Source organism: Rhinolophus sinicus, linkage group LG01 (genome assembly GCF_036562045.2).
Source record: "Rhinolophus sinicus isolate RSC01 linkage group LG01, ASM3656204v1, whole genome shotgun sequence".
In the NCBI taxonomy this organism is placed as follows: domain Eukaryota; kingdom Metazoa; phylum Chordata; class Mammalia; order Chiroptera; family Rhinolophidae; genus Rhinolophus; species Rhinolophus sinicus.
The window spans coordinates 57,159,780-57,184,909 of NC_133751.1; the positions used below are offsets into that span (position 1 = coordinate 57,159,780).

Sequence of the window (25,130 nt, forward strand, 5' to 3'; positions counted from 1 at the left end):
TACATCATCTATAAATCCCATTGTGTGTTCACCACCGAGTCAGTTCTCCTTCCATCACCATATATTTGATCCCCTTACCCTCATCTCCCACCCTCCTACAAGCACCTTTTTTGAACGAGGGCTTTAAAACTTGTTAGGTTGCCCTTTTGCATGGCCTCAAGGAAACCCCCATTAACTGTGCAGTTAGCATGTATAGCTGAGCTGAGCTGGAACTTTTAGGCAAGATTATACTAAGCAATCAGAAGGGAAATAGCCAAAGGATATATACATCTATCTGGTGAGGGATCTCAAGCTCAAATGCCTGTAGTGTCCAGGCAGTTAAGTAAGGTGATCTGGGTAGGCGTGAGATCGTAAGTGCAAACTGTTTGTATTGAGTTCAAGCATTTAGCTGCCTCATTACATTGCCTTTTAAAACACTAGGCTGGCCAAACAAAATAGCCAAGTAGAATACAGCCTGCCAGTGGTGAGACCTTGGAGTCTCACACAGCTTGCTGGTCTTAAGCTCCTCAGTGTCTGGGGTCCCTACATAGGATGGTTCCCTACTGAAATCCAGCTTGTCTTCCCCAGTGGGACAGGGCCTTCCCTCCCACGTGGTAGTGCCAGGGCCCATCCAGATTCATGTCCAGAAACATGTGACTTTTCTTTCCTGCCTGTGGCCGACTCTGTGTTCCTGTTTCTTGCTGATGCCCTACCTTTTCAGAGGAATGTCTGCCTCTTGCAGACCCTGTCCCACAGGAATGCAACCAGCTCTATGCGCTGTAAGACAGTCCTGTCAGGATGCATTCAGGGAGCCCAGCATCACGACGAGGATGCACGCACTGTTCCTTTGGAGACGAGGTGCTTTCTACAGGTCACGTTTGGGTTTGAAAATGGAAAGGAGGTGCCCTTGAGAGCAGACCCAAGTGTTTTCACTTTTAGAAAAGTTTCTCCCAGATGATAGATTGATATGTGAGCATCTTGATTTTGCAACAGTATCTTATAAATTTGGTCACTGGGAATTAAGCCCCCTGTCGGCTAACTGAGTTCACGGCTAGGGAGACGGTCCCCCACCGCCACAGGTGCTCTGCCTTTCTCCTTCAGCACCCACCACCCACAACCATTTGTTTCTAAACCAAAAGGCAAGTGAGTGGCCTTTCAAGTTTGAGAACTTAATATTTACAGAGACCAAAGCCCAGCACAAGGCATTAAAGATGGCGAACAACCCTGAAGAGTGTGTGGGAACCCCACTGCCTATGGAGCATTGTGTTTGGAGTGGAAATAGCATCATGTTTAAGAAACTCTAAAGAGAAGAAGAAAAAGAGATGTACAATTCTACCATTCCGCATAAGAGACTGCCTTGTAAACAGTGCGTTATCCGAGGGTTCATTATCCAAGTACTCATGGTGCTGAGTTGCCTTTAGGTGAAACCAAGTGACACATGGCCTTGTCATCAGGTTGACACAACCTTAAAAGGGAGTGGGAGGTGGGTGGGAGAGGCTGTGTGTGTTTAGATTGATCCCAGAGTGTCTCATTGTATAGCTCACGTCTCCATGCTGTAGTGAATTACTGCGGAGTTCAGCCTCAGAGCCAGACCTTGTGTTTGGTGGGCTTGGAGAGAAAGGTGTAGAGCTGAGTCAGATGGTGCCGGGCATGGGGTTGGAAAAGCTGCCTGCAGAGGCCTGTTGCAAATTGGGAATGAAGGTTGATGTCCTGAGTCCCTGCAGATTGATGATTTGCTGGGCATGGGAAACAGAGACCAGAGGATGAGGCTCATGGAATTGGCATCCCTGAGAGGGTAGGTCCCCGAGTCCCCCAGTAGTTGCTACACAACCTGGTTTGAGGATTACTGGTCTGGTCCAACCTCCTCATGCTGCAAATGGGTGATGATTCGTCTAGCGTTGCCTAATGAGTTGGTGGAATAGCCAGACCGGAACCCAGATTTCTAGACGTCTCAGCTTTATGACTATTTCCATCACCTGAGGCTGCAGCTTGAGCGGAAGGTGCTAGAGGGGCCTGCCTGGTGCAATGACAGGATGTGGGCCAATCAGACTGAGCCCAGTTTGACTTTCACAGCCTGGAAGCAAAATGACCATTCCTGCCTAAACCCCTGAAGGCAACAAGGCAATGCTGAGAGTGCATTTTGTGTTTCAGGACCTGCCAGGTAGAAGCCGACGGTTTTATCTCCTGTGGCCACAATGCTGACCGCCCGCCTCTTCAGACCTCTGTCACAGCTCCCGGGGAAAACTCTGAGTTTCTCTGATAGAGAAAATGGGGTGAGGTAAGAAACTGAAGGGTGGAGGTGGCCTTGAGGGTCACTGTGTCTGGGAAAAACGTCTCCTTCACAAGTCGATGACGCATGTGGTAACAGGCCTGACTCTCAGAGACGTCTCAGTACCCACGTCTACCAGTGAAGAAAACGCAGAGATGTCCTCAGAAGACTGAGACCTCCCAGAGCACACAGGGCACAGCAGAATATCTTTCATCAGATACATCTTTTTAACTTTTTATTTTGAAATAACTATACTTTATACAAAATTTGCAAAAATAGTACAAGGGTTCCTGTATCCTCTTTAACTTCCTCGAATGTTAGCATCTTGCAAAACCTTAGTGCAATCATGAAAACCAGGAAATTGCCACTGATATAATATTAACTAACCTAAACACCTGATTCAAATTTTGCCAAGTGGCCCACTAATCGACCTTTTCCTGGTCCAGGATACAAACCACGGGCCCACAGTACATTTAGTTGTCATGTCTCCTTACTCTCTTCCTATTGAGGACAGTTCCTGACCATGTCGTTCTTGACCCTGACACTTGGGAAGAATGTTCTTCAGTATGGGTTTGTGTGAGGTCCCCGTGTTTAGATTCAGGTATGCACGTTTGCAAGAAGGCCAGCCAAGAGAGGTGGTGCCCTGTCAGTGCATCCCCTCAGGAGGCACAGGATAAGATGTTGATGTATCTCATTACTTTGATCACCTGGATTATGCCCTTTTCAAACCTTCCCCATGAAACCAGTTAACTAAAATACCCTGAGACTTCAGTGACCTGCTTGTGTGATTTAGAGAAAGCATTATGTAAGTACAAATTAAACAAGCAGCTCTTCTTCATTGAGAGCTTCCAGGATTGCCTTTTCCAAAGGAGATTCGTGTGTTCTGCTTCCTCATTTTCCTCTGTTGCAGGCAGAGCAAGGAAAAAATAATGCCTTTTTCTTTTATATTAGAGAGGAGTGAAATTAAGTGTTAGGTAAAATTCAAAGTCCCAGTGGCTAGAAAATTGATGGGTATTTTCTATCCAGGTAAAGATTTTTAGAAGAACATACATTTAGGCTTTTAGCAGCATTTGCTTAAAAGCATTTCTGCGGGCTACAGCAGCTTGATTGGAGATGGGGCTTCAACTACCAAAGAACACCATATAAGAAGCATTAAAATGGCCCTTCCAGCAGAGGGGACATCTCATCGAAGAGGGAATGGAGTCTGGCTCTATTGAAAGGCTTTTGAAGGTGATTTACTGCAATTTTTATTTCAGTGAGTAAGTCACAGAAATGGTAAAAATCTGTCTTAAATATGGCTTTTAGAAATTTCTGGAGATTATTTTTTTATAGAGGAGAAATATCCCAAAGGAAGTTAAATACTTTTACAAAGGTTTTATCCTCAAATTAAAGGGAAGTGAAGCATTAGTCAAGCCTCTGGCTCATTGGAAGGGGAATAAAAAGGCTGTCATGGGGAGATTCTGAGTCTTGTGACAGGATTGTGGAAAAAAGCTGGTTAGGCTGAGGAGGCTGGGGCCAGCGTGGTGAGGGGCAGAGATGGGTCAGAGTGCATTAGCTGTCCTCAGGGCAAAGGCACCAGCCGAGGTCTGGGAGGGAGACCCAGGTGTGTGAGGAGATGGAAGGGGGTAATCACTGTGCGTGGGTCAGACAGGAGGTCTTTGGGTGGGGAAAAACTCTGGCCTGATCATTTTGCATGAATCTCAGTTGGAAAGGGCCTCATACTTCTTTTCCCACCATGGGTGGATCCTGTGATAGCATCCTTACAAGTGACCTTACAGCTTTTATCTGAGTATCTCCAGCGATGGGGTGGTCAGTACCTCTCACAACAGGCCTCCTGTCTTTGGATGGTGCTGTTATAAAATCTTCATATCAAGCAGAAATCTTTTCTTCTCTAAATGCTGCCCCTTGTTCCTGGGTCTGCCCGCTGTATTCATACTGAAGAAGTTAATGGCTTATCCTTAGGGACACCGTGCCACCCCAGCACCCCTCCCCTGACTTCTCATTCCATCTGCTTGCTTTTGCATTGCTCATCTCCCTGGTCTCCCCACTCAGCATCCAGGTCTCCCACCTGCATGATGTCCATTTGGTCTGTGCTCCTTCTTGCGATGTGACGCCCCAGACAGAACACCCCCCATGTGTGCCTGCCTCAGAGTAGCAGTCAGTACACAGCATCTGTCCCAGTGAGAACCTCCCCAGGAGTGGCTGGATGTGGTCCCTGCCCTGACACCTGACAACCTGCTCTGCTTACTGACTCTGCAGCCCTTTGAGTTTGGATACAACTTAGCAACATAAAGGAACAAATTATTGATACATGGAACAACCTGGATGAATTTCCAGAAAATGATGTTGAGTGAAGAAAGTCATCCCCACATTCCATTTATATAACCTTGAAATGACAAAATTATAGAGACGGAGGACAGATTAGTAGTTAAAGAGGATGTGGGGAGGGCGGGAAGTGGATGTGGCTCTGAAAGGGTAACATGTGAGGGATCCTGGTGGTGGAAATGCTCTGTGTTTTTGCTGTGTTGATGCCAGTGTCCTGGGTATGATATTGTACTACAGTTTTGCAAGGTAACAGGGGAAATTGGGTAAAAGGTACAGGGCATCTCTCTGTGTTATTGCTTAACTGCATGTGAATCTGCAATTATTTCAAAATAAAAAGTTCAATTAAAAATCTATTAGGAAGCAGCATAAAACCTAAGGGTTAAGACATGGGATTTGCAGAAGGCTTTGTTGACAAAGCAGTATCTCTTGTAAGGTCTTCCTAAACAGTGACACAAACAGTCACTGCAGCAGCTGGCCCCCTTTCTTCCAGCCTAGCAACCCTAGAGGAAAGAGGACCTCTTCCTCAGTAGAACCAGCATGTTGTCCCCAGGGGCTTGGGCTGGGGAGACCGTCAGAGCTGCTCACTGGTGGCTGAGGGTACTGAGTTGCTTCTGCCCCAGGAACAAGGTCTAGGTGTGACCGCAGCCTGTGCTCATGGCTTCCTTTTCTCTTGCAGGCGCACATGGCTGTTTTACTCTGCCTCCTTTGTCCCTATGGGCCGTCGTACGTATGCTGATGCGGTGAACCCGGTGAGTGGCAGCCTAGCTACCTGGGACCAACCAGCCAGGTGGTTAGAGCGCTTCCCTCTGGGCCCCCAGACCCTGAGCCACCCTCAGAGCAGGGCTTTAGAGCTTTCAGAACACTCGGGGCACTTCCTCACTTGCTTACCGACCCCCCACCCCGCCCCATCCCCCCAGCACACACTCCAAATCTCCCATCAGATGAGTAAGGGGTTAAGAGTTTAGACTCTGGAATCTCTCAGGCCTAGTTTCAATTCCAATTCTATCACTAAGTATGTTGGGCATTTAAAAAATATCTGTTTCCTCACTTGTAACATGGTGTAATAAGCATAATTATTATATGGAGTTATTGTGAGAGTTAAATGAGAGTAAGGCACGCACAGTGCCTTGTACATGGTAAATTACGATGAAGATGATGGTGGTGATGGTGATCGGGATAATGGTGATTGCAGATGAGGAAACTGAGGTCCAGAAAGGGGAAGTAAGTTCCCAAGCAACCTTATTAGTTGGTGGCAGAGTCTCAGGTAGAACTCAGTCTCCTGTTCTAAGTCTAAGCTTTTTCCACTGTACTACAGTGCTTCTCCAGACAGACAGCCAAGTGGGGAGCGCCAGGGCTGGCCCACTCAGGAAGTACTAGTTCCTGCCCAGAGGGGGCCTGGTCACTGCCCTCAGGATCCTGGTTCCTAACATGGGGTCTAACCTTCTAAAACAGGTGGGCAGCAAAGCTGTCCTGGTCACAGGCTGTGACTCTGGATTTGGGTTCTCCTTGGCCCAGCATCTGCATTCAAAAGGCTTCCTTGTGTTTGCTGGCTGCTTGATGAAGGTAAGAGATGGGTCATCTTTCTCACCACTGTCCTTCACACATAGTCATTGTTTTGTAGGGTATTTTTTTTATTGCAGTCAAATACACGTAACATAAAATTTACCATCTTAACCATTTTTAAGTGTATTGTTCACTGGTATTAAATATATTCACATTAAGTACCACTTATAAGTAGAATGATACAGTATTTGTCTTTTTGACTGGCTTATTTCACTTAACATAATGTCATCAATGTTTGTCCATGTTGTAGCATATTACAGGATTTCTCTTTGAAGGCTGAATAACATTGTGTTTATGTATACATTATATTTTACTTATCCATTCATCTGGAGATGGACACTTGTGTTGCTTCCATGTTTTAGCTACAGTGAATAATCCTGCTATGAACAGGGGTATATAAATATCTCCTTGAGACCCTGCTTTCAATTCTTTTGGGTATACACCTGGAAGTAGAATTGCTGGATCATATGGTAATTCTATTTTTAATTTTTTGAGTAATGATCAAACTGTTTTCCATAACAGCTGCACCATTTTCCATTCCCACCAACAGTTCACAAGGGTTCCAATTTCTCTGCACCGTTGCCAATACTTGTTTTCTCTTTTTTGATAGTAGCCATCCTAATCGGTATGCGATGGTATCTCATTGTAGTTTTGATTTGCATTTCCCTAATGATTAGAGATGTTGAGCATCTTTTCATGTCATTGGTCATTGGTCATTCATGTATCTTCTTTGGAGAAACGTTTATTCAAGTCCTTTACCCATTTTTGAATTGGGTTGGTTTTTTGTTGTTATTGAGTTTTAGGAGTTCTCTATATATTCTGGATATTAATCTGTTATCAGATATATGATTTGCAAATATTTTCTCCCCTTCTGGGGGTTGTCTTTTTACTCTGTGTGTAGTATCTTTTGATGCACAAAATTTTTAATTTTGCTTATTTTTCTTTTGTTACCTGTGCTTTTGAGGTCATATCCAAGAAATCATTATGAAATCCAATATCGTGAAGCTTTTGTTCCATGTTTTCTTCTAAGAGTTTTATTGTTTTAGGTCCTTGATCCTTGTGAGTTAATTTCTGTATATGGTATTAGGTAAGTGTCCAACATCATTCTTTTCTGTGTGGATATCCAATTTTCCCAACACCATTTTCTGAAAAGACTGTCCTTTGCACCATTGAATGGTCCTGGCACCTTTGTCAAAAATCATTTGACTATATATGTGAGTTGTTTTTTTTTCTGTGTTCCTTTGGGACTCATCCAGTGGAATTTAGGGTGCATGAAGGGAAGCACTGGGACGTGAAGCTGCAGAAGTAATTAGGGGACAGTTTCCCCAATTAGAGAATTATGCAACTATCACCACAGTTCACTTTTAGAGCATTTCCATTTCTCAAAAATTTCCCTCTTGACCATTTGTACACCTGCCACACCTACTTCTAGTCCTGGATAGCCACTTGTTTCTGTTTCTTCAGATTTGTCTTTTCTGGACTATTCATATGAATGGAATCATACAATACACAGGCTTTTGTGCCAGGCTTCTTTCACTTAGCATAATATTTTTGAGATTCTTCCATGTTGTAGAATGTAAGAATAGTTCATTCCTTTTTATTGCTGGATAGTATTCTGTTGTATGAATATATTACTTTTAAAAAAGTCATTTACTTTTTAATGGATATTTGGATAAAAATGTTGGGATTTTGGGCCATGATGAACAATGCTGCTTTGAGCGTTCACATACATTTCTTCATGTAGACATGTTTTTACCTGGTTCCTATTATTGGAATTTAGCAACCAACAACTGGGCATTAAGTGTGCTCATTGCTAATGGAGCATTGCGGCTCTTTGTCCCTCTCAGTGGACGTGTGTGTGTGTGTGTGTGTTGTGTGTGTGTGATTATTTATACACACATACATATATACATATGCACACACTGTATCTATATACCTCCTATCTGCATTTCCTATAAAAATCACACACACACACACACACACACAAATTCATGAGGTTATACTAACCTCCTATTCCAGTTCAACACACCAGCATTCTTTCTTGCTTCCCTCATTCCGTTTTTGTTTCTTTCTTCTCTTGCAGTTAGAACCCTGATTCCCAACTATGTCAATATATTTACTCATTTGGCTGATCGTACAGTATACACACAATAGCTTCAGAATTGCTACATTCATACCATTACAAACAGCAAACCTACTAAGTAGTTATCTTAGTTTGGATCCGGCAAGAAGCAGATGCCAAAATAGGATTAGCTGTGCAAGAGATTGATTTGGGAAATGCCTATAATAGCTACAGGGGAATGGGGCAGGTAAAGACAAAGAAATCTTTTAGATTGCAATGCAGGTCTGTGAAAAGAAGTTGGAAGGAAGGAGGATTAGGTAGGTAGAGCTTCTGACTGCAGTGCAGTCTGAGAGTCTTGGCTGGGATGATGGGGAGTCTCCAAGTCAAGGTTGGAGGAGAACTACTAGAGGAGACCTGCTTGGGCAGGAATGGCCCAGTGTACCTGGCGTGCTCTGCCATCGGCTAAGAGCAGCCCAGGCAAGTGTGGCTGTGACCGTGGCATTCAGCCACAGTGGATCTGAAAGTGTGGCAGCTGGAGACCTTCTGTCAGCTGCTCCCACAGCAGGTTGTCCTGAAAGGAGGGGTACTGTGGTCACCACAGTAGAGCTTTAAGTTGTTTTTAAGTGTTTTTTTTTTATCTATTGACTGAAGGTATACAAAGTAGTGTGTTTAATAGTTACTTGGATTATTTTTTGTCTTTATCATTACATTAGTTACTTGAAATACAATTTGATTCATATGTTTGTGTTTTGTTCCCTTTATTCTTATTGATTTAATTTGATTTGAGAATATATAAAACAATAACAAGGCTCTAAAGTCAAAATCATTTTAAAAGGTACACTCAAAGTAGTGCTACTCTCCCACTATTTCCACTCCATTCTTTAGTTTATCCCTCCTATACAAATGTTTGTATACAGCATATACCTTTTTATAATTAAAAAAATTAACAATATATCTTGGAAAATACTCCATATGAGTTCATAGAGATCTGTACTATTTTTTAACAGCATCATGGTACTCCACTGTGTGGGTGGACCATAGTTTACACCATCCATCTCTTACATATGAGCACTTTTAGATTGTTTTTTAATATTTTGCGATTATAAATAATGGCACAATGAATAACCTTGTGCATATGTATTTTTGTATTGTTGAGGGTTTTCTCTTTAGGGTAAATTCCTAGGAGCGAGGTTCCTCTTAGGTTAAAGTGTTAAAAATATATATTACGAAGATATTCCCAAGTTCCTATCACAGGAGCTGTGTAATTTGACATTCCTACAAGTAATGTATGGACATACCTGTTTTCACACAACTTCACCAACAGAGTGTGCATCAAGCTTTTGATTTTTGCCAATCTGATCGATAAAAAATGGATCTCAGTGTAGTTTTAATTTGTGTTTCTCTTACTGTGAGTGCATAACCCTGTTCTTTAAAGGTATGACCCAGAAGTTGCACATTTACTACCCATGCTCTCCCTCTATTGGCCAGAACTTAGTCATGTGCCATGGCCTTACCTGGCTGCTAGGGAAGCTGGGAAATGTAGTCGGTATTCTGAGCCAATATGTAGCCTGCTTAAAGTCACGGGTTTTACTACTAAAGAGGAAGGAAAGAATAGGTATTTGGGACAACTTGCTGTCTCTGCTCAGATGTTTCCACTCTCTTAGATCATTCACTCTTCACTCTCTACTGGATCACACACACACACACACACACACACACACACACACACACACCCCAACATAACCCCACATCCTGTGTGTACTACTGCCCCATTTCTCTGCTTATCTTTGTAGAAAAGCACCCCCAGAAGGTTGTTTGTACTACCTATTTTCTTTCCAACCCACCTAGATCGGGTTTTTGACCCTACCACTCTGTTTATTTGTTCATCTATTCAACAAATATTTATTGAACGCCTGCTATGAACTGATGAAATTCTATGAAGGTAGAGCATACGACAATTCAGTGAAAAGTTATTGCCCTTGTGGAGCCTACATGGGGGTGGGGTGGGAGATAAGCAAGGAATAAGATAAATAAGTAAATTGCTTTTATGTGGGGTGGTTCAAACCACTTACGCGAGACTCAGCCTAACCCGTAGAGAACTTTCCACTGCTGACGTATGCTGGCCAACCTTGTGCTTCCTCCTGTAGCCCTTGCTTCAGTACCAGTTGTAGGTGCCCTGGGCAAGCCCTGGGCTAAGAGTAGGCATTTCTCTATGATTTCATCCTTTGGCAGCTACTCCTGTCCTCTTGTAAGATGCATCACTGTTCCATGCAGCACTGAGAAAGTCACTGCCAATTAAATTTTGACTGACAGTGTTTAATTTTCACATTGATTGTAGCTCATCCCTATTGTGAAAAACTGTGTCATAGAATAGATGAAATGTGATAGTACAACCTGCCTCATGATGTGAGCACTAATGAGACAATGCATGTCAAGTACTCAGCAGTCTGAAGCACAGTAAACAATAAGCGACATCTACTTGATTCAAATCCCCAGCAGCTCACTACTGCCCCCAGACAGGCCGCTGCCCACCTCCCAGCCTCCTGTCCCACTACTTCCTCAGGCCTCTGCTCTGCCGGCACTTGCTTACGGCCACGTCCTCTTACTTTTGCCTGAAGTGCCCCTTCCCCAGAGGCCCTTTGGGTCCAGGTCCTCAGTTGTCACTGCTTTTGGAAAGTCTTCCCTGCCTGCCCCACCTTCTGTGCATCCCCCCACCCCCCACAAGGTCTCCTGCTGCTCGTACTTCCCGGATTGTTTGCTTACTCAGCTGCATCCTTCCCTAAAATGTGGATCTTTGAGAACAGGGGCTGAGTTATTTAGTTTCGTGTCTCCAGATCGGTGCTGGAACATGATAGAGGCCCCCAAAATGTTGCTGACGGAGTGATACTTTTCTCATGTGTAATAGTTCCTGAATTCGTTTATCATTGAACATGTTTTTTAAAAATGATTTCCTGTTTTCCATTAACCTGAGCAGGTCAGGACAGGTGGCAATGTCCTTATGTCCAACAGTAGCTGGAAAAACTGGGCACCTGTTAAGGGACGCGGCTGAGTGTACAGAGCTTGGTTAGTGACCAAACTGGCAGTAGAGGCTGGCACTGGCCTCTTACAAATTTGGGGGTGACAGGCCCTTGGCTTAGAACATAGGTGGCAAACTGCAGCCTGCTGGTCACATGTGGCCTGTGGATATGCTTTGGCCCACGCATCTTTTTTCACTTTTTTGTTTTTTATAGTTTAACTACATTGCCAGCACTTAAAAACTTAGGATATTTCACACAGAAATCCCAATTACAAGCTTAAAAATTTAAGCACCTGCAACCCTGGGTTTACATATACCTGTGGGCAACAGCTGGCAGGGGTTGAGAGGCCAGGCATGTGCTTCACCCCTGAGTGGTCTCCCCCCTCACCTTGTGATACCCACATGCCTGGCCCTGCTAGGTACGAGTTTGCAACCTCTGCTTAGAGAAAGGATCCTGCCGGTGAGGCCTTGGGCTCACGGTTGTGTCTGTGGCACTTAGTTTGGTGCTTGGTATGTCATCAGGGGTTGAATAGAACCTGCTGCTGATGGAGCAGGTCCAGGGGGGCCTCCAGAGACCACCGCCTGCGGTTGTTAGAAGCCCCAGGCTTATGCAGGGACTTGGGGCCAGCTCCCTGCCATGGCCTTGGTCTTCATCCTGGAAGCAGGATGGGAACGAGGCAGGTGAAGCAGCTCCTCTCTCCTCCTCAGGACCAAGGGAATGAGGGGGTCAAAGAGCTGGACAGCTTGAAGAGTGATCGACTGAGAACCATCCAGCTCAATGTCTGCAAAAGTGAGGAAGTGGAGAAAGCGGTGGAGATCGTCCGCTCCAGCCTGCAGGACCCTGACAAAGGTAGGGAGCACCTTGGGGCAGCTGGGTAGTGCACGGGCTGTTCCAGGGGTGCCCTTCGTAAATGCTACCCTCCATTATTGTTCACTCTTCCTCCAGCACAGTAGGAGGAAGTGGGTTACATGAAACACACCCATGCAATAAGGAAATGTGAAAGAAAGCCAGAGGTAATTTCAGAATCTACAATGATGAGTGAATGTGCTCTGGTTCAGGTCAGGTCAGCCAATGCCTATTGAATGTCCACTCTCATCCCAGGTGCTGGGCCAAGTGTTGGGGATACAAAGATGGCCAAGAACGGACCTCATGGGGGCTGGCCCCATGATTTCCACATCCCCTCTCAGGGAGGGGCACAGGACAGAGGGACTAGCCTAGTCTTGGGGTGAGCAGGGAATGGGTCATTTAGGGCAGATTGTGGCAGAACGTGCAGAAGGCCATTCCAGGAAGAGAGGAGAGCGCGCATAATGGTGGGACGCACACACGGTGTGTAGGGACGGCAAGCCAGGGGTCAAGTCTGGTGGAGATGGCAGCAGCAAATGAGGTGGGGAAGGAGCTTGATCAGGGCCTGGGGTGCCAGGCGAGGGAGGTGACCTCTCTTTTAAGGGCAGTGGGAGCCACAGAAAGGCATTTTCCGAGTGAAATGACCTGGTTAGACTTGTGACAGCTTGCTCTGGGGGCCATGGTGGCAGTGTGGAGTGGATTTAATGGGGGACATAGGTATGAGAGTCCTGAGTCCTCCAGTGAGAGGAGGATCAGAATCAAGGAGTATTAAGGAGATGTAGCTGGCTGGATTTGGTGACTGATGCACATGGAAATGAGGGAGAGGCAAGAGGTCTGTATCCTGGACATCTGGTACCCCTCCCCGGAGGAGCAGGCTGAGGGATGGGGTGATGCTGAAGTGCCCAGGGGATGTCTGGGGGCGGGGGTGTCTGGACTGGAGATCAGGTGTCCAGGGTTGGAGGTGAGACTAGGAGTGGGGGAGATGCAAGAAGGGACTCCTGGGAAACATGAGCAATTAGGGCCCAGAGAAGGGGAAGAGATAACTGTCAGGAAGTTAGGTGCACTGCCCCAGAAGCTAAAGGGACAGAAAGTTTGGGGGACGGTAGCCAACAGGGTCACATGCTACAGAATTCCCCATGATGTAAGGACACCAGTGTCCTTGGTGGGAGGGCCTCTGTTGTACAACAGAGGGGCGGGGATGCCATTCAAGCAGAACACAGTGTGATGGTGCTGCCTGGCCCGGGAAGCCAGTCCAGTCCACCCACTGCATCTCTGGCATTTACCTTTGAGCTTCCTGCCAGCCCAGGCAGAAAGGGTGTGTGTGCCTCATGCAGCTCTGCTGTCCCACAGAATAGGGTGCGGGCAGCTTTCCTGAGTGGCGACTTCAGTGGCTGGTAGGCAGGAGGGAAGTGGGTGGGGTGGCCGGGGCCTGTGCTGGGCCCTCTGCTGAGCATGTATCAGGTAGAGATGCTGTCATCCTCAGCGGCCACCATAGAAGCTTCTATGCTGTGCAGCTATCAGAGAAGCTGTTGCCCTGGCTGCCAGCCTGTCACTAAGGAGTCACCTTCTCAGCCCACTGCCACCCCTTCCCCCACAGCAGGCCATTCCCAGGCCTGTGAATTCCGGAACATCTGTTTAGTAATTAACAGGCAGACCAGGGCTCTTGTTCCATGAAGAAAAGTCAGGATGGGTCCCACTGGGATGATTACGAGCCTGCTTCACCCCCTTCCTGGTGCTAAATCCCCTTCCACCCCGGGGCCTGCCCTGGCAGCTGGATGCTGCCTTCATAAACTACTAGGCAGGAAAACAGCTGCAGTCAGCACCATAAAGCCACTTCATTACAGCCTGTGGGTTTGGGGGGATTTAAAATGCCAGTGGAAAGGAATCATCATTGTAGTTCTGAGCACAGAATGGGGCTGCAACAGGGCTGGGGCTGCTTGGCTCCCTGGTTCTTGTACCCTGCCACCAGGGCAGAACCGCTCCGTTCCCTGGACTGGTCTGACCTGTTAGCCTAACTGGCAAGGCGGAGTGAACCCTGAGGCACTAGGGGAAGGTACTCAACGCCCCTGCCCTTGGACGGTGCTCAAACCCCAGCCCAGTACCACCCTTGATACGTTAACCTTTTCCTGATGCTTTTTTCTCATGATGTATTCTGGCGAGGGTTGATAAACCGCTCCCCATGACCTTAGTTAACCAATACTTCATTTTTTGGAAAAATATCTGAAGGTTTTTAGGTCTGCAAAAGAAAATAAATCTGTTTGATATGTGGTTGTGCAGGTCTCCCCCTGCCTTCCCCCTGCCTTCCTCCCTGAGGTCCTGCCCCTTCCCTGGGCTGTCTTTGCCTGGTAAAGCAGCTGGAATTCTGCCCTTCTCTGCCTATGCTGTCTTTGAACTCCAGCTGGCCCCCTCCCAGAGCTTTCCGACCATTTCTAAGTGGATGGCCGCTTCTCACTCAATTCCCAGGCAGGAAGCTCCCAGGAGAGAATTGCAGGGTACATTTTTATCACAAGTTTGGTGCCGTTTCACCCTGGTTCTGTGGAGCAGTTGCTGCCAAAGCCAGGGGAACCAGCCACAGGGTGTGAGATGAAGAGGATTGTCTGATTAGAGCAGGTGAGCCATCTGCCACCAGCCCTTTTCTCCCCAGTGGACTGTACACCTGGGGTCTGTAACCAGCTCTCCCCACTTCTACCCCAGGGAAAGGCCGAGTGAGTGGCCAACTGACAGACTGTGGGCATTGGTCTGAGCTTGGAACCACTTCCCTCACAGTCAGTAAACATTTACTGAGTACTTGCTGTGTAGTTGGTAGTGTACTGAGCACCAGAGGAGGAGTTTGCAGTTGGACACGACCAAATGGAAGTTGGTGGCTTTATGGCAGGACCTGTGAGGAGCCATTATAGCACTGGGGACATTATACCATGAGCAGGGAAGACCCTACTACGTATCTGGGACACCCTCAGGCTGGGAATGAGAAGACTGGATTCCCTCTGAGCTTCACCTTTTACTAGAATCGTGACCTTTGGATTGTACCTTCACTTATGTGGGCCTCAGCTTGCCCATCTATGAAGTGGGAAAGGTGCTTTGACAGCCGTGCAATGCTCCCCTGGATCTAACTGCTGAAGGAGCATGTAGTATTTCAACAAAAAGCTGCTCTCAGGAGGAGGGGTGGGGGCGTGAGCAGAGACCAGAAATGCAGAGGCAAGAGGGGCTGCCATGTTAGAGTGGCAGGCTGTCCAGGCTTCCAGAAGGCAGAGTACCTGAGCAGGAGTGGGTGAGAAACCTGGAAAAGGTGGCTTCACATACCCCTCTAAGGAAGGGAACCGTTGGGCAGCACGTAACTGACTGAGGAGACTCTGGCTAAGGATGGAGGCGGAGGAGACAGCCTGAGGCAGGGAGACCCGGGAGAGCGTGTCTAGCAATACAGGAGGGAGGTAACAAGGACCCAAACTAATGCTGTGGAAACAGGAAAGAAAACACCAATTCTAGAGATAGCGCAAAGAAAGACAACAGCAGCACAGGGTTAGCATGAGGCCTTTGTCCTTACACAGACCTGGGTCCAAATTCCGTCCTGTCTGCTTGTTAGCTGGGTGACATTGAGCAAGGCACTTAACCTCTCTGAGCCTCATCCAGATATGGGACAATTTAATATCTACTTTATAGGTTGGTTGTGAGGATCAGGTGAATTACTAGATGCAAAATCTTTGGTTCAGGGCCTGGCGGTGTCCTTTTGATCTTTATCAGTAACGTTAACAGAACTCATTAGAAGGGAGAGAAGGGAAGGAGCTGGGGAGTCAACACTGAAAGCAAAACTGTTAACACAGAGGAGGGCAGGGTTGGGCAGCTGGGAACTTGATGTGTTGGTGTGTTGGTGTGGTTAGGGGGCGTTGGGGAACTGTGGGACCTGCAGGTAAAAGTGACCTTCAGGAGGAGACTGGGGTTAGGAGAGAGTCATGACTGCGAGGGGTACATGGAATCCCTCACACAGGTGGGGCTGCTGCAGGAACACAACTGTCACCCATTTACTACTTACCAAATCCGCCAAGCTATCATCCAGGGGCAGTGTGTTTTCATAGGCCAAGTTCAATTAAACTTTTGTGGATGTCAGTGTCAGATGTAATTAATTTGTAAATGGAAAAAGCATGTATTTTAAGTTGTGTGATACTGTCCCATATGAATCAAGCACAAAACACCTGGAAAGTCCCATGAACATAAGGAAAATGAGGCTGCCTAAGCACTGAGTGTGATTTGAAAGAAGGTGGACATTGGGGGACACCTGTATCTAGTGGGGCAGGTAGAAAAAAGGTGGCAGGGAGAGTGGAGGAAATGCTTGGGTATTAATAATGCCAGGGGAGGAGTGAGTGGCAGGAGCCAAGAGTGGTGCTCAGATTTGGGGAAGTTGAGGAGAGAGAAGACGGGCGGCGTCCTTAGCACGTGGCTCTCTGGATACCCTGGAGCCCCGCTAGGGCTGGGACCCAGAGTGACAGGGAAATGGGAAACTGGAAAGCGGAGCTTGTGTTCTCAGAAGCCTGGCTGCACAGGGAAGGGGAGCACACAGTAGCATGGGTGGGGAGCATGGTTAAGAGAAGATTCTTTAGGATATGGACACATGGAGTTTGTATTCACCCAGCAAGTCTTTATTAAGCACCTCATGTGCATAACGTCGAAGGGAAGGAGACGGGAAGGAGACGGGGCAATGGAAGAGTTGAAGTTGCCTAAGAGAGAGGATCGATGGCTTACCATCTGGAAGGGGGAGGGTGAAGCGTCAGCCTTGGCAAGTGGCGAGAGGCCGTCTGGGAAGAAGACAGGGGCATGGCTGCGGGAAGTCTGCAGCAGTGGGGAAGGGGAGGGGGCGGCAGCTGTGGCGGGTTGTAGTGCCTGCATCAGTGCAAGGTCACCAGTGAGCTGAGAGCTGAGGCTTCAGCTTGGGGAGTGGGAGAGCTTCACGAGCACTTTGTTAACCAGCTATTACCTTTCCCTAATAAATATCCTAATTTTCCATAATTGAAGGAGAAGGCACCAGAGGTCAGTTGACAAAGCTTTAATGTGGGTATCATGGAAGGGAAGCAGCTAGAAACCAATTATCGTGTTTCCCGAAAATAAGACCTAGCCAGACCATCAGCTCTAATGCGTCTTTTGGAGCAAAAATTAATATAAGACCTGGTATTATATTATATTATATTAGACCAGTATTATATTATATTATACCCAGTATATTATATATTATATTATATTATATTATATTATATTATATTATATTATATTATATTATATTAAGACCCGGTCTTATACTAAAATAAGACCGGGTCTTATATTAATTTTTGCTCCAAAAGACACATTAGAGCCGATGGTCCGGCTAGGTCTTATTTTCGGGGAAACACGGTACTGTGTCATTTACACAAACTCCATGATTAACTCAGAAAGCAAGCAGGACCAGAGTTCCCACAGGCAGGGGGACAGCCCCCAGGAGGGCAGCCCTGCCCTGAGGCTGCGATTTGGGAAGGAGCACAGGGCTTTCAAGGCCACAGGAGACTAAACCCTGAGGGAAGAGGCAGGGCCCAACTCTGTTCTGAGGCTCCAGCCCATCCAGTCCTTGCACCCCAAAAAACAACTCAAAAAGGGCTCTGCGAAACATGGCTGCCTCTTCATTGTCATTTCCCCTTTTAGCTCTGCCTCTGACTTCCTGGGCACAATGAAGCCGGTCCTTTCCCCTAAGGGCCTCCGTATCCCTAGTTGTGAGATGAGTTCTCAGACTAAGTGGACTCTACGGAGCCTTCCAGCACCAACATTCTGTGTCTATAAAGCCAGCTGTCCCTTTGCTGGTCTTGCTGGAAACAGTCAACCCAAGTGCACTTGGAGAGTGTACATTTGCTCCAATCCCGTACTCAGCCCCGGGGGACCATACAAGGCTGAGAGGTGTTCTCTATTTGCAAAGACCAGGTATATATATGTGTATATATATATATATCCACACACACATGGGATATTGATGAACAGGGTCATAGGGGCTTATCACGCAGCAATGCATGGTTCAGAGAAGAGTATTGTTAGGTGGGTCTCAGGGTGGAGCAGGACAGGCACGGGGGTCCAACCTGAGATCGAGGCTTGGCTGAGCCTCTAACTTGCTGTGTGCCTTTGGGCACTGGGTCCCCTCTCTGGTCCTCCAGAGAGGTCTTGGCCTGAAAAACTCCTGAGATTCTCTTGGCTTCTGGTAAGAAGGAGAAAGCAAGTGAAGGGTCAGAGGCAGGGATGAATACACAGGTGCCTGGGTGCAGCGGGTGGTGATGAGACTGGCTGGAATAGAGTGGAAGTGAGTAAGGTGAGGGGAACTCCAGGCGGGGGCACTGGCAGGGCTGGGTCATGATGGGCCCAGACACTCGATTAAGGCAGAATGAAGATAAGGACTGGACAGTCTAGACTTAAGGGAAGGTCACAGCCAGCACTTTAGGCCTCTCAGTCACCTATTATTCTTGGCAACTCCTTGGGTAAGAAGCTGGCAAGTCCTGGGGAAAAGGGATGAAAGTAGGGAGGGGAGCGGCCTGCAGGCTGATGGGTGATAGAGCCCACGTGGTGACTTCCATTCTTTCCCCTCCTGTCCAGGCATGTGGGGCTTGGTTAACAACGCGGGCATCTCAACATTTGGGGAGGTGGAGTTCACCAGCATGGAGACCTACAAGGAGGTGGCAGAAGTGAACCTCTGGGGCACAGTGCGGACGACAAAATCCTTTCTCCCCCTCATCCGAAGGGCCAAAGGTGAGTTGGAAAGGGGCCTTCCTCCTGCCCCCTCCACCTGCCCCACCTTTTTGTTTTTGCTCAGAATGGAAATAGGTCTCAGTAGAGCCAACATCCATGGCCACAGTTCAGGGAGGCTGAGCACATGACTTCCCGGGGCCATGCGGGGCCTGTGGGTGCTGGTGAGTGGGGGTGCGGTGGCCCACGGGGCGAAAACGGACGTATGGTTGGCAGAAAGTAAAGCAGGTAAGAGGTCAGCCATCTGTGCAGCAAAGGTTCCTACTCTGGGAATTGAATCTACAGAAATAACCACCCTTGTGCACAGAGCTCTGTGTACACATCATGGTATCTGTAGGGGTGTGGTTAAGTCAATTTTGCTATATCCGTTCTATGGGTTACTCTGCATAGCTAAAAAATGAGATCATTGTGGCAGTACATTGAAAAGAAACAGGAATAATCAAGGTCAGAAATTTGGAAAACAGACAAAGACCCAAACCATGTTAGGTAGCCAAATACATGCAAACCACCTAAGCAGTCACTGACGCACATTTTTCTCCCTAAAACAGCAAACAATTATGGCAAAAAGGGGAAGATCCATATGATTTCTCCCAAGGTCCCAGAAATGACACGATGAACCCAGAGAACATTGCAGGACTTTAGAAGAAAACCTCAACCCTTCAGCAACTTAGAGGTTTCTGAAAGGTGCCCACAGTGCCCAGGATGTGGCTGTGCCTTCACTTTCTGGGTGCACAACCAGGGCGAGGAGGTCTCTGGTCTGCCTGGCTGTCTGGATGGGCTTCCCATCTACCCACCACCCCCAGGGCTGGGAGAGGCTATGGTAGCTCCTAGCACGCCCAGGCTGGGCCTGTGGGAGAGCCTCTGTAGTCACCACTCTCTCCCAGTGCCCCAGACCCTGCCCACATGTTCTAGCCCTGAAGTCAAGTTCAGAACTCTGCCCTACCCCTGCCCACTTGCAGACAGGGCACTGCCAGATGACTACAGTTTGGGGTGAAAATGCAGTGGGAGAATGTGGACAAGACACAGCTTAGTTGTGTGCTGTGCATTAAACCGTGTCCTCCTGGTGTGCAGGCCTGCTTCTCACTCCTTCTTCCTCCCCTGTCCTGCCTGGCACAACTGCTTACCCAGGAAATATTGGGGACGCTGATGCTGATGGGTGGGCCCGAGCTGGCCTTGACTACCAATGAGAAGGCTTGTTGACCCTGGGTTGTTCAGAAGGCTGGGCCCCAGTCTGGCAGGAAGTAAAACAGGTCCAGGGCCAGGAGGCCAGGTTCTAGCCAGGCTTCTGAGGCCCCAGGCCCTGTGCCCCACCAGACAGAGCCTCCTGAGCAGGACCTTGCTCTCTTCCTCCATAGGCCGCGTTGTTAACATCAGCAGCATGCTGGGCCGCATGGCCAACCCAGCCCGCTCCCCGTACTGCATCACCAAGTTTGGGGTGGAGGCTTTCTCTGATTGCCTGCGCTACGAGATGCACCCTCTGGGCGTGAAGGTCAGTGTGGTGGAACCTGGCAACTTCATCGCTGCCACCAGCCTCTACACCCCTGAGCGCATCCAGGCCATCGCCAACAAGATGTGGGACGAGCTGCCTGAGGTGGTGCGCAAGGACTATGGCAGGAAGTACTTTGATGAGAAGATCGCCACCATGGAGACCTACTGCAACAGTGGCTCCACGGACACGTCCCCTGTCATCAATGCTGTCACCCACGCCCTGATGGCCGCCACCCCCTATACCCGCTACCACCCCATGGATTACTACTGGTGGCTGCGAATGCAGGTCATGACTCATCTGCCCGGAGCAATCTCCGACAGGCTCTACATACAGTGAAGAGTTTCCAGCTGGCCTCTGTGGGGAGCCCTGGTGGGCGGGAAGAGGGGTGAGGGAGGAAGGAGGTCACCTCTTGATAACCCACTTGTGGATTATCTACCATCCCAGGGGAGACCCACTACCAGTTTTAGCGTTAAGCAGAGGGAGCAGCCCAGCCCAACCTGTGTGCACAGTGAGTGGCTCTGGCCTCCTCATTCGGGGTGCGGGGTGGTGCACAGGGCCCCGACACCTCAGGGCAAACATGGTGCAGCTGTCTTTCTGGAATTGATTTCATACAAAGATTTTGAGGAAACATCTCTATATTAAAAACAGATTTATTATAAAATAGAATCCAAATCCTTTACATTTTAAGCCAAAACATCAATTCAAAAAATTTATCTCCTTTGATCCTTAATCCATCTTCATGAGTAAAGATTTTTTTTTTCTTTTGTGCACAAAGAATTTGCAGCCCAAAGAGGATACGTGAATAATCCTTTTATTGCTTATAAATGGTCCAAGTCGTGTGTGCCTGCCACTGCTGTAGAAACACTTTATGTTTTGTATTCCAGGGCTGCTCTGGAGACCCCTCAGAGCTCTGTGACATTGCCTGAGCCTTCTGTACCCTGAGCAACTCTTTGCATATCCATGGTGCTGGTGTGTGTGACCTCAGCCGGCAATTCAGAACTGACCTGTGGATGGGGGTGGGGCATTCTGCATATTTCCATTTGAGATTTCTCCAACCTCTCTTAAGACTTAGGACAGATTTGTGGAGGTGCCCTTTGGCTAAAAGGGTGATTTGTGTCTGCTTAGTTTTGCCTGAGGCGGGACACTTGTTAATGGGGCATCCTTGGCAAGAGCTGTGGTGCAAAGGCACACCCCCACACCCCCAACCCCACCCCTTCTGTTCTGTCGGGCTCATGATAGCCCTCGTTGATGGCTCACCTTCATTGGTGGCTTGCATTCCTGCTGTGGCCTTATTTTTAATTAAGAAGCCAGGTCACTGATAGGCAGAGTCTGTATCACCACTTCTTGGGTTTGGATTTGAAGGCTGCCGTCCTTGAAATTGCCCAGGACCAAAATCTCTCCTCCAGGTGGCTGCAGGCCGAGGACAGGGTCCTGAGTGCCAGCCCCACAGATCCAACTATGTAGCACTTCTGTCCCTCCCTGGAAGGGCCAGGCTGCCGCTAGAGGGCGCCCTGCCGCCGCAGCCGGAGCTGACTGCGAGCTTCCGCCCAAGCCTGAGGTCTCTCAAAGGGTTCGTGATTCCCCACCTTGGAAACCGTCTGGGCACTAAGACACAAGGCCCTTTAGAAACAGCGTTTCTGCTGCTCTAGTAGCTGCCTGGCTTAAACATGGAGCCTGGTGCTAGAAGGCATACAGTAGGAAACTGGGCCGCTGGAACTGGCCACGGGGCTCAGGCAGTGCCAAGGAAAAGGGGGCGGGGATCTCACAAAGAGTAAATTTATCCTATCTTTTTGGCCTTTGTTTCCTCTCTTCAGTAAGGGGTGCACTGTACCAGCTCCCTTCGCAGGCAGGGCTGAAACGCCCCGCCCCCCAGGGGCCAGAGAAGGACATTTGATGGCCATCGTGTTTACATAACAATAAGATCCTTTTGTATCACAGAGCTTGCCTTTCAGAATCACATTTTTACATCTTGGGAGATTTTGTTGTCGTGCTTAATTTTATTAAATGAAAATGAATGCAACAATTGTTACATGTGTGCATGGATAGCTGGGAACACGCAAGAAGGGGAGATGGCCACACACTCTGGACCAGAACCAGTAGTAAATTAAACACCGGAGAAGCTGCACCCAAGTCTGCTGCGGTCTCCAGATGTAAGACAGGGTTGCTAGGCTGTCCTACAGGCTGCCCTGATTTTTTCATTTTTATCCCCATAATTGAAAAGCCCAGAGTATCTCCCCTCCAGACAGTGTCAACGCTAATTAAAACCTCACATTTACCATTCACTTTCTGGCAGCTGAGAGCCGCCCAGGGTACAGAGTCTAGTTTTGGTCCTTACAAGAGCCAGCTGAGGTGGGCAGAACAGAGGTTGTTTTTCCCATTTTATAGATGACATAACTGAGACCCAAGAGGGGAAGTGACTCGTCTAGCATCACAGTAGGTCTGGGCAGACCCAGTGCCAGTGTGGAAGTCTCCTGAGTGCTGCTGTTCACCATCACCTCACCCTGTGGCCCCAACAGCCCTGGGAACTAGGTGAGTCAGGGTCACCAGGCACATAGACCCTCACTGCTTCTCTGTCCACAGAGAGCTGCTCCTTCTTCTGGGGGTTAGGGGAGGGGAGGCCTCCCAGAGGCTGCCACCCGGCTCTCACTATCTAGTCCTGCTGGGAACAAATGGCATCCACGGGCCCTGCCATGGGTAGGAGCACTGTCTCCAATATCCGTCCCTGGGAATAATTTGCTGGTCAGTGAGGCTTCAGGATGCTTCCTGCAGTGCCAGCCTGGCCCCCTGATGCATGTTCCTATCTCCCAAGCAGCAGGGACTCATCAGTAGGGCCCAGGGCCAGGAACCAAGCATTCCTGATCTCATTTGATCTTCTCCAGGGCCTGTGAGGTAGGGAGAGAGTCCAGCACCTGCTGCCAGTGCCGCTCTACCACCCTGTGATGTGACCTTCAGCAGGCGGCTTGAGGTCCAGGCCCTCAGTGCCTCAGGCAGGAGGAGGGGCAGCGTGCTGGCAAAGCCTAGGGCTGGGAGGGGGTCAGGCGAGGCTCAGCTTGCACCTGGGACTTAGCCAGGTAGTACTTCTGCGTGTGGGACCTATGGTCTACTGCCTTTAGCTGGCACCAACCCTCCTGTGATGGCTGGAGGCTGGGTGAGGGCTCTTTTGCAAGATGCTCCTGGCAGTGCCTTGTTATAGAGCACATGCAGCGCTTAACATGCCACTTGGGGCCAAGAGGCCTGTGAGCAGGTGACAGGCCAGCCTGGCCCTGCCTGCCGCAAACTGCTGGGGCTGTGCCTCTGCTGCCCATAGCAGGGGGTCTACCAAAGACTCCCTGTTTGTGAGGCCTGTTCAGTTCCTGTATTTCAGACAGGGCCCGGCTCTGCAAAGCTGTGCAAATGTCTTCTGGTACAGGTGCAGCTATGAGCTAGCCCAGGCTCCCTGGCTCCGGTGGCACCAGGCTCAGGCTGCCAGGCAACAACCAGGCACATCTGTATACTCTGGGCACATTACACAGTCAGTTCACCCCTTCCTCTCCCCTGATTCTCAAAGCGGTCCTGGCAAGTAGGCAGGGTGGGGTTAGTACTTCATTTTACACGTAAGGAAATAGACTACCCCAAGACTTGTCAGTGAGGGATACAGCCGGGCAGCCAAGCCAGATCTAACCTCCAGGCCGGAGTTAGTGATGCATGAAAAGCAGGGCAGATGGCACCAGGATATAAAATGAGGAGGGAAAAATGCCTCAGTTATGTAACAGTGAGAAAAGTCTGTGAGCGTGTGCACAGTGGCGACCAGAGAGTGCTGCACGTGAGCCAGCTCCTGCTTCCCTCCCCGTTTCGGCTCTGGGTGCCACTAGAGAGTGTGCTGGGGCACCCACCAGCGGCCCTCCAGTAGGAAATCTGCCTTGACTGGGCTAACACCACCCCCATCAGGGGCATTTCTGAGGGCATGCTCTAGGAACACTGAAACCCAAACCTTGAACAGAGAGAGCTGGCCTCGAAGGGCTTGAGGATTATATATGTGTGAGCTCGAGAATCCCTCAGTGAGAAGACGGAACAAGGAGGGCTGTGAGGCTCTGTGCTCCGGTGCAGGCCAAACAAACCCAGAGCATCATAAGGCCTTCCCGGTGTGTGTAGGCACTGAAGAAGGAGCTGTCCGAGAGGTGACTTCAGAGGTACGGGCTGAGCATCAGCTGGGCCAGGGACCAGTGACCGGGGCTGGGGATTAGGGCTGGGAGAGGATGCCAGGACCCCCAGAACCTCAGAGAAGGAAAGGGAACTCATGCCAACATCAAGCCTGACACTCAGCTTCCTGGGAGCTGACCAGGCCTTGAAGCCCTGCAGTGACAGAGAACTCATTACTTCCTAAGAGGGCATTTCCTTAGTGAGGGAAAATTTATCCAAAGACTGAGCTGAAATCTACCACTTCTAACTTAACTCTTTTGGCGCTTGGCTGTGACCCAGAACCACACAGAACAATTTATTTTTTTTCTGTTATTTATATTTTTCAATATTATTTTATATTAATTTCAGGTGTATAGCACAGTGGTTAGACATTTATATAATTTAAGAAGTGACCCCCCCTGACTAGTCTAGTACCCACCTGGCACTATACATAGTTATTACCATATTATTGACGATATTCCCTATGCTTTACTTTACATCCCCATGACTATTTTGTAACTACTAGTTTGTACTCCTTAATACTTCACCTTTTTCATCCTACCCCCAAACCACTCCCATCTATCACCCCAATAAATCTAGTACCCATCTGACACCATATATAGTTATTACAATATTATTGACTATATTCCTTGTGCTATGCCCTACATCCCCATAACTACT

The 25,130-nt window shown here is 48.4% G+C and overlaps 1 protein-coding gene across 5 annotated transcripts in view; it reads left to right on the plus strand.

Annotated features, from left to right (window-relative positions):
* Window positions 1–22,314, plus strand: part of BDH1 (3-hydroxybutyrate dehydrogenase 1) — a 35,399-nt gene extending 13,085 nt beyond the window's left edge. For all 5 annotated transcript variants that reach the window (XM_019723504.2, XM_074329791.1, XM_019723496.2 and 2 more), the window contains exons 2-7: window positions 2,131–2,257; window positions 5,250–5,322; window positions 6,026–6,136; window positions 11,923–12,064; window positions 18,653–18,805; window positions 20,158–22,314. In XM_019723504.2, the coding sequence (XP_019579063.2) occupies window positions 2,175–2,257; window positions 5,250–5,322; window positions 6,026–6,136; window positions 11,923–12,064; window positions 18,653–18,805; window positions 20,158–20,627 (1,032 nt within the window). In that variant the 5' untranslated portion in view covers window positions 2,131–2,174 and the 3' untranslated portion in view covers window positions 20,628–22,314. The remainder of the gene's footprint in view (window positions 1–2,130; window positions 2,258–5,249; window positions 5,323–6,025; window positions 6,137–11,922; window positions 12,065–18,652; window positions 18,806–20,157) is intronic.
* Window positions 22,315–25,130: the final 2,816 nt, after the last annotated feature.